General features: G+C 37.9%; 2 protein-coding genes across 2 annotated transcripts; one reads left to right on the forward strand and one right to left on the reverse strand.

Annotated features, from left to right (window-relative positions):
• Positions 1 to 653: 653 nt before the first annotated feature.
• Positions 654 to 3569, forward strand: ttc36 (tetratricopeptide repeat domain 36). The gene is made up of 3 exons (XM_084124584.1): positions 654 to 801; positions 1004 to 1192; positions 3035 to 3569. Exons 1-3 carry the CDS (start codon positions 696 to 698, stop codon positions 3301 to 3303), a joined length of 564 nt encoding a protein of 187 aa, XP_083980710.1. The 5' UTR covers positions 654 to 695; the 3' UTR covers positions 3304 to 3569.
• On the reverse strand, positions 3347 to 8304 carry LOC311089685 (F-box only protein 40). Its single transcript, XM_084124583.1, has 4 exons — positions 8081 to 8304; positions 7618 to 7642; positions 5649 to 7493; positions 3347 to 4550 (listed from the first exon to the last, which is right to left on the reverse strand). The coding sequence occupies exons 2-4, from the start codon at positions 7618 to 7620 to the stop codon at positions 4332 to 4334; spliced, it is 2067 nt and encodes a 688-aa protein (XP_083980709.1). The 5' UTR covers positions 7621 to 7642; positions 8081 to 8304; the 3' UTR covers positions 3347 to 4331.
• Between the last annotated feature and the right edge of the window lie 881 nt (positions 8305 to 9185).

Here is a 9185-nt window from a genome sequence, read left to right on the forward strand (position 1 = left end):
GTGGGCAATATGTAGGGTAATGATCCAATAGTGATTGTCACATGAGGTGTATCAAGCTATAAGCAAGCTATCTGAGAACAAAGCAAGTGGCCTAGAACATACTGTATCTGTGCTGAACATCTTAAATATGGAAGTAAGAGGTTCTATAGCTGTCTGTTTTACTGGTTTTATGATTCATGGTTTGTTACCAGATTTGATGTTGTCTTTTTTGTTAGCCAGTTATTAAGGACAAAGCTGGAAATTTAGGTAGTTTAGCTCTAGCCAGTATTCTCTCTAAAGTTTTAGAAAATATATTGCTGGATAGGATAAATGTGTTTATTAACTCGGCAAATAATCAGTTTGATTTTAAAGACCACTGATAAATAGAGATAAATGATGACAAATTTTAATTTTTGGATGAACTATCCCTTTAAGTCGTAGGCTATGCAGTTTTACAAAGAATTTTCTTAGCTTGCCAGTTTGTAGAAAAGTCTGAAGGTGCTACACACAATGACTTAGACAGAGCAGTATGTATGTCAGGCTTTTATATTCTTAACATCCCACAGACTTAATCAAACACAGACCATTTCAAAGTCCTGCTTCCACCCCCTCTTCTGATTGGCTAGTGCGGAGTGCTGGAAAGTGTTTTGCAGGGAACTCCTCTTTTTCTATAAAAATCCTCTCATTTTGGATCTTGGTCCACTCACTGGGAGGAAATGGCATCAGCTCATGACAGAGCCGTTTTACAGGCCATCTTTAACCCTACCAGCCCTTTTGGAGATATTCCTGGATTAAATCAAGAAGATGATCTAATAGATGATGGTAAGATGAAGATCCATAATCAGAGGATAAATGACTAATAATGATAAACAAAAGTCTCTCACTTAATGTTACATTTAGATAGATAGATAGATAGATAGATAGATAGATAGATTTACTTTTAGACATAAATCACTTTCAAAATGCTACAAAGATGTGTTTGAATGTGAACACTTCTATGCATTTCTTTCATTTCTATCTATAGACAGTGCTTTTGAGCCAGAGCTAGTGAGACAGGTGAAAGATCTGGAACTGCAGGGAGTTTCGGCTGCCGAGTCTGGAGACCTGCTCGCTTCTCTTCAGCATTTTAACCAGGCCATCAGAATCCTTCCTCAAAGGGCTTCTGCCTACAACAACCGAGCCCAGACAAAACGCCTGCAGGGAGACACGAAAGGTGATACGCCTCTTCCTCTCTCACCCAGAATTGGCTGGAAAGTTTTCCAACTTTAATTTCTACATTTCTTTAAAAACTCAGAGACCATCAAGGAAATACATTTTAAGTACAGTACACTAGTGGCAGTAAAACAACAACTTTTATTGCTGTTCACACAAATAATTAATAGCATACAGAGGCATCAATGAATTAAGACTTATTTTCATGCAATTACTTGCACAATACTTGACAATGTTATGACCTCAAAGCACTTTTCATAGTACAGTGCATGATTGGTAAACTAATACATCATGACATTCACATCACATAACTAAATCCATATAGCTTTTCTGACATAGTAAACTTGCTCGAGTCTTGTGAAAAGCGAGTCATGAGAGTTCAAAGACTTGTAAAAAACAGCTAAAATGGCTTGGTTGCTTCACCAAATGTGTTTATATCATGTTTAGTCACTCTTAAAAATAAAGGTTCTTTATTGATATTGATGGATCTGTAAAGATCATTTAACATCCATGGAAACTTTCCATTCCACAAAAGGTTCTTTAAATTTTTAAAATGTTCTTCACACTAAGAAAAAAATGGTTCTTTTAAGAACTGTTCACTAAAAGGTTCTTTGGGGAACCAAAAATGGCTCTTCTATGGCATTGCTGCGATAACAACCTTTAGGAACCTTTATTTTTGACCTTTTAGTACCACTAACCAGACATTTTGTTTCAGAACTGCAGCCATACATACAACTTTCAACATAATAAAACATTGCCAGATACACATTGTTTCACGTGTTAGCATACTAATCCCACCAATAAGACCAAGGTTTTTAAATGTTTAAGCTTATTTCCATCATGTAATAAAAAAGTAATTGCAACAATTACCTTCACAATTTTGACTTTTATTTATAAAATGGGGGTTAACATCTTGCAATTCTCTGTTTTTATCTCACAATATGGAGGGTAAAAGTCAGATTTGCATGATATAAACTTAGAATTGCAAGGGGGAAAAAGTCAGAATTGTGAGATAAAAAGTAAATTGTCTTTTTTATTAATTAATTATTCTGTGGCAGAAGTAAGCAAAAGTAAGCTTCCATATTAAAGATCTAGGCCTGGTTTCACAGACAAGGCTTAGATTAAGCCAACCTGATCTCATTGCAATTCGTACAAATTTTACGAGGTGGCTAATTCGTACAAATTCATACGACCTCACTCGTACGATTTTTTCTAAATCGTACATATTTTACGAGTAGCCCAATTCGTACGAATGATCTACCCATGACCCCGCCCCTAAACCTACCCATCACTGGGGTTTAGACATATCATACAATTTCGTACGAATGAGGTCGTACGAATTCATAGTACACTGCCATAGAAGTCTGGAACAACATTCATACGACCTCACTCGTACAATTTTTTCTAAATCGTACATATTTTACGAGTTGCCCAATTTGTATGAATTCGTACGAATGACCTACCCCTGACCCCGCCACTAAACCTACCCATCACTGGGGTTTAGACATATCGTACAAATTTGTACGAATTAGCCACCTTTTACTCACTCGTATGAATTGGTCGTGAGATAGCTTTGGATTAATTCAGGATTAGGCCTTAATTCATTTGAGACATTTAAGTAGCTTTAATAAACGTGCCTTAGAAAAAAACATTACTGGTGTGCATCTTGAGACAAAACTATGGCACTGACATATTTTAAGATATGTCAGTGCAAGTTGCTTTCAGTTAAAACAGCTCAAACATTTTAGTCTGGGACTAGCCTTAAGCCTTGTCTGTGAAACCAGGGGGTAATTTGGGGTTTCATGCAAGAAATCTCACTTAACTGATCTATAATCTATCTCAGGTGCAGTTGAAGATCTGGAGCGTGCCATCACTCTCAGCGGCGGCGTTGGGCGATCGGCCTGCCAGGCTCTAGTCCAGCACGGGCTTCTTCTCAGGTTGTCTGGTCGTGATGAGGAGGCTCGGGTGGACTTTGAGAGAGCAGCGGCTCTAGGAAGTGAGTTTGCCAAGCAGCAGGCTGTGATCCTGAACCCCTACGCTGCCCTATGTAACCGCATGCTGTCAGAGGTCATCAATAAACTACGCAACCCGGAAGTGTCAGACATGCAATAGAGATTTAGCAACATACTCATAAATACTGTATATTCATTGTATTGAAACAAAGACATTTGTTTATTAACTTTGTATTTTAACTGGTTTTCATAAGTGAATCAAGTCAAAGCTTTTTCATGTGACTGTCACTTTGGGGGATGTGGGGAATGCAAAAAAATATAAATATTTCTGTGTCTAAAATACAGCATATATGACTAATGAGAAAAACACCTAAAATTATGAGAGCACTGCATGGAGGAAGAGATGAATAAACTTTATGATGGGAATTTATGTCTTTATAATGAAAATAAACGTATCTAAAAATAAATAAAAACAGTTATAACATAAAATGAAGAAATATTTAAGATCACTAATCAAATAAGTGATTCCTTTCTACTGATTCTCAAATCATGCTAAAAAAAAAGATGATCAGATTGGTTAAGCTTTACAATAGCACATTTGTTAATGTTAGTCAACTACATTAGTTTACATGAACTACTAGTAAATAGTACTTTTACAGCATTTGTTAAATCAAAAATTGTATTTGTTTATGTTAGTTAATGCACTGTGAACAAACAGTGACCAGTTGTATTTTTATTAACCAACATTAACAAAGATTAATACATGCTGTAAAATTATATTGCTTATAGTCAGTTCATGTTAGTTGATATATTAACAAATGAGACCTTTTTGTAAAATGTTAACATCTAATTTTACACACACTCGAGTGCTCCTGTCATTAAAACGAATGTAGGACAAACCAAAGACATTCTTTTTTCACTATCCCACTGTAAATGCATTTGTAGTATTACGGTTATTTTGTAGCCTTTATGACAGTGTATTTATTTTTTTTGCCAGTAGAGGTCAGCAAAGATCTGTCTGGATAGTCCACTAAAAAAAAAAAAAAAAAAATGATTTTTTTGTGTGAACTGTCCCTTTGACTATAACAATTGACTATAACAATTTTATCTAGAATTTTTTTTTTTAGGTCAGTGCATGCAGCATGCTTTTATATTATACATCCACAGCTTGCGCCACACAGCCGTCTCTTATTCTCTGTGTGCCTTGACAGTAGTGAGGACACTATTGACTAGAGTCTGAAACTCTCCTCTTCTCTCCTGGAGATCTGTCATGCTGGGTAATGCCACAGGTTCACTTCGAATCTCCTTCTGATAGAAAGGACAGACCTTCAGGTGCTCTGCCATAGAGGGCATGTCTTCAAAGCACCATTTATCCACTGGAGAGAACACACTGCTAAACTCCCATACCTACATGGAGATGAGAAGGGTCCCATATAAATCAGTGCAATTTCAGTAAGGCTTTGTAATGACTGAAAACTATGGTCTTAAAAATATTTCGACACTTTAGCATTTTTATATATATACTTTTCACGCAAAACATTCCCCACACACAAAAGATGTTAAATGATACAACTATGGTACTGTAAAAAAAATTAATGTTTGTCACTTTAAGTAATGTTGTTTTTTTATTGAAATTACAAGGGCTAAATATATCTATCCAGTGCCTTTTATGAACGTATCAATTTGGTGATCAGTATTCCACAGTGCTATTCTCATTGGCTTTCCACAGTGCAGGTTACACCCCCTACTGGTTAAACACTGAGATCAATTGCTTCCAAAACAATGAGCTAAGAGAGAGAGAGTGACCACCTGTCATCCAAAATCAAACCTTTACCAGTGTATAGCTGACTGACATGGAGCCAGAGAGAGTAAAATGACCCATGTACGCCCTCTCTGACCCACATGCTTCAGAGAATAGATAACAGAGCACCAACGTACTTAGAATGTTTATCGTGCCCTGCAACACCGCTAATGTTCCAGGAATAAAATTAGACAGGGATGGAAAGATTTTTTTCTTTTTTTTTCATATTGGTTTGTGACTGTGCACATGATTTTGAGACTTATGGGAATCTTTTTTATGAATAATTGAATGTATAATACAAAATTAAACAATATTGATAATAATATGACTTCATAATAAGCTATAACTCACATGAACTGGAATGCAGTGCATGAATCATAAATAAAACCTTAATATATCCATTAGAGAATGTTGTGTATATGTTCTTATTAGGTTATTACACACACACACACACACACAATACCAGCAATGCTTTAGTTTGAGGTTATAAAATAAAATCTAAAATGAACATTCCTAGAAAGTTTGGAACTTGGAAGTTTTGGAAGAAATAACCAAAGCGGAACCATGCACTAATGTTTGGGGAACGTTCTTTGTTTGCTGGGTTTATTTGGGTGTAAAGCAGCTTAAAGATTTTTTTTATGCTTTTGAACTCTTCAAGGAATTAGTTGAAGAGTTTTGACTGATGATATGAGCAAGGCATTTACCTTTTTCCGGGCCCTCCAGGTGAATCCACCATGAGAGTATGTCTTTTTCTCCCATTTGAGGCACACCATACCCTTTTGCTGAAGTACAGTGCTGCACACCTCCCTCATTAACTCGGAAACTTGAGATAGACGACCCAAAGACACACTATCCAGGTAACTCACAATGTGTTGTAAAAGCTCAAAAGGAAGTCTGCTCAGAGAATCTAAATTCCTTGCTCGTTTGCGTTCACTGTTAGCGATTCTTACTCCTTTGTAAAGTGACGGTGTCACCTCTGGTTGTAAGATGAAAGTGCTAAGATCTGTGTCATAGCTCACTGTAGCCTGATATTTAGATGGTCGAAATTTCTTCTGGCTGAAGGTGCAACCAAGGTAAGCCAGTGGGCACCGCTGTAAAAACCAGCCTGTAAGACATGACTGAATGTCTCCATGCACGTTCTTAAAATGCCAGGGGTATTCATCACGCCTGAAGGCATGACAGCACAGGTACGTAAAGGCTGAGCAGGATTTGTTGTGTCTCCTAGTCACACATTCGGTCTGAATCTGCACATGTAGGTTTTGCGGCTGGTCCTCAACAACATCGGCTAAAGATGCATCACTTTTGAATGGAGCAGAATGAAAGTCATAGGTCTGGGTGCCATAGTCAACATATAGCCCATCAATTCCAACAGACTCGCATATCTGATGGCCTTTTAATTCTCTTTCTAGTGCACACAGCAGTGTTGCCTCTATCTCATTCGCCTTTGGGAGCTCTTCAATACCAATGCCTAAATCAGATGTGTCCACATTCTGGTGTGTCTTCTTAACCATCTTTGATGGATCCTTGAGGTGGCTACGCTTGGCTCTGTAGCTGGTTGGAAAGTTGAAAGAGTGTATGGTTTGAACTTCAATGGGCTCTAAATTACCATAAACAAAATCTTTCTCTTTAGGTGTGCAAGCAGCCAGCTGACCAAAGTTGATAAGCATGCTTCCGTTGTGCACCAGATACATGTTATACTCGGCCACGTTGACTTCTTTACCGAGTCTCTCAAGAACGCCATCTTGCCAAGGAGCTAAACCTGTTCTGGAAATGTCATCGTGGGAATTCTGAGGGGTCACTTTTGGGTCTTCCTTATCCTTAATCGGACAACTTTTATCATCTAAATTCTTCACAGTTTGCTTGCATCCTTCCTTCTCCTTCTCAAACATTCTCTCCCACATCCCATAATTATCCAAGCAGGCCACATCTTTACTCTTAGCAAGGGCCAGCCTCTCCTCTTGGGTTAGTTCTTGTCCTTCTTCCCCATTAAGACTATTCTCCAACATTTCCTCCGGGTGTAAGTTCGGAGACTCCCAGTGCTCTGGATCAACACCTCCAACAGCTCCATCCAGTTGAACTTCAGGCTCCTCCATCTTGTCTATCAACTCAGGGAAGAGTGTCTTCATCTGAATTGAGCTAAACAAAAGCTTCTGATCTCTAAGGGCCATAGCAAGGTCTAACTGACTCATGCAGTTTGGATCCTGGACGGCATTTCTGTAGAAGGTGGTATCGGTCTCGTTCACAGGCCACCGGTTCCATTCCAGGGTACAAGTGATCACACTGGCAGGACACACTTCTAGGTGATGGGCAATTTTTTGACGAGTCATGGTCATGGGACAGCCATAGCCAGAGTTGAGGCAGTGTACAATTTCCATAGGGCAGAGAAGACGATGCTCATCCTCTTTACAAAGATGGAAGGCTGCACCGCATTTCAGCCGGCAGGAAATGAAGACACATGACGTTGAGATGTCTAAAGGAATCGTGCAGTGCTGGTTATGACATTTTTCACAGTGTGCATGAAGACCAGAGCTGGTGGTCCTATTCTTGCCCTGGAGGTGACAATCCAAAACATGTATTTGTGGCCAACAAGATAACCACATTATTGTACTTGCATTGTTTAATACATAACATGGCATAACACAGTGTATGACAACTTTAAAACTTGAAGCTTACCATTCTTGTGTTTGAAAATAAGACTCTGAAATGAGACAAGGGAATAGACGCTGAAAGTAAACAAGTTTCTGAAATGTTCCAGTGTTGCTACTGTCTAGACTATTATTGACTTGTCTTTCAAGACTAGACACAACATAAGACCACATGAAAAAACAATTCTTAGACAATACCAAATAAATATTTACATATCAGACGCTTTCCAGAAGAGTGGGCACAACCTAAACATTTGAGCTATTTGACCATAAAACAATAGCAGAACGCCTAAGAAAACTGTTTAGAATAACCATGCACCTTCAAACACTGCATCAGACAACCTTTGAATTTAAAACAGTAAACAGTTTTACCCATTGTTATGACAATACATGTGCACAATTATTCTTCACTGAGAGAGAGCAGTAACACTCATAGACGTATTTGTCATTGTTAAGGGTGTCAAGCATAAATACAGGTCAGCCTCACTTACCCCTGGCTCCCCTGATGAAGCTGGCACAACTTGTGTTTCTTTAAAGTCGTGGCCCTAATGGTTAGAGGGTCAGTCTGATAACCTGAAGGTTGCGGGTTCGATTCTCAATACCGACAGGACATGACTGAGGTGTCCTTGAGCAAGGCACCTAACCCCCAGTCGCTCCCCGGGTGCCACACTGGCTGCCCACTGCTCCGTGTGTGTGTGTGTTCACTTCAGTGTGTGTGTGTTCACTTGTAAATACCTCTCCTGTGTTCAGCTGTTATAAATAGACAAAGAGGCAAGTAGGACGCATTTGAGAAACATAGGTACATTACATCACACACAATCACACATTTGTATATTGGGCAAACTGATTGTCAAGAATGATCAATAGCTCTGAATTACCACATAACAATGAGGACAATAGTTGTTTATTTAACAATTGAGTTTTGGATTGGTGAGTAAATATGAGTGAATTGATAACAGGAGGTTAGTATCCATAAATAGCAAATATATTCAAAGAAAAATAAAATCAATGCCTTTGCAATAACTGTATACACTCTTCTGAGCAATATGTTGCTGAATTATAAAACACAAAATAATGATCATATTAAACATACTGTCCACTAGGTGTCAGTACAGCCCTATGATGTAGACTATGGAATATCACAGTGTGCATTTTTAGCCTGAAGATATTGCTTGTGTTGTGTTAATACTTATGAACTGATATAGAAATGAGCACAAAGCATTAGAATGCAAGGAACATATATCTGACCATATTAGTATGTATTTAACTCACATTCCTTAACTCACACTAATTAGTTTTATTTATTTATTTATTTATTTAATGATTTTTTTTCCCCTCAAAATTTGGTTTTATTTGATTTATAATTTCAGTGCTTTTTAAATATTATGTCCAAAAACTAGTTGTGTCTACAAAACAACAATGACCTTATTAGCATCCTTGGAGTATAAAAACGAATTAATCAGATGTCGGATCTGAAGTGAAGTCACTCAATAAAATTAAAACTGCTGATGCCTCAATGAAAATTTTGGTCGATGAGTTTCTCACTTTCATTCAACCTGAAGAAGAAAACAAGGCCCATGTATGCAGGTGTTTACG

The sequence above is a fragment of the Abramis brama genome (assembly GCF_963993115.1).
Source record: "Abramis brama genome assembly, chromosome: 9".
In the NCBI taxonomy this organism is placed as follows: domain Eukaryota; kingdom Metazoa; phylum Chordata; class Actinopteri; order Cypriniformes; family Leuciscidae; genus Abramis; species Abramis brama.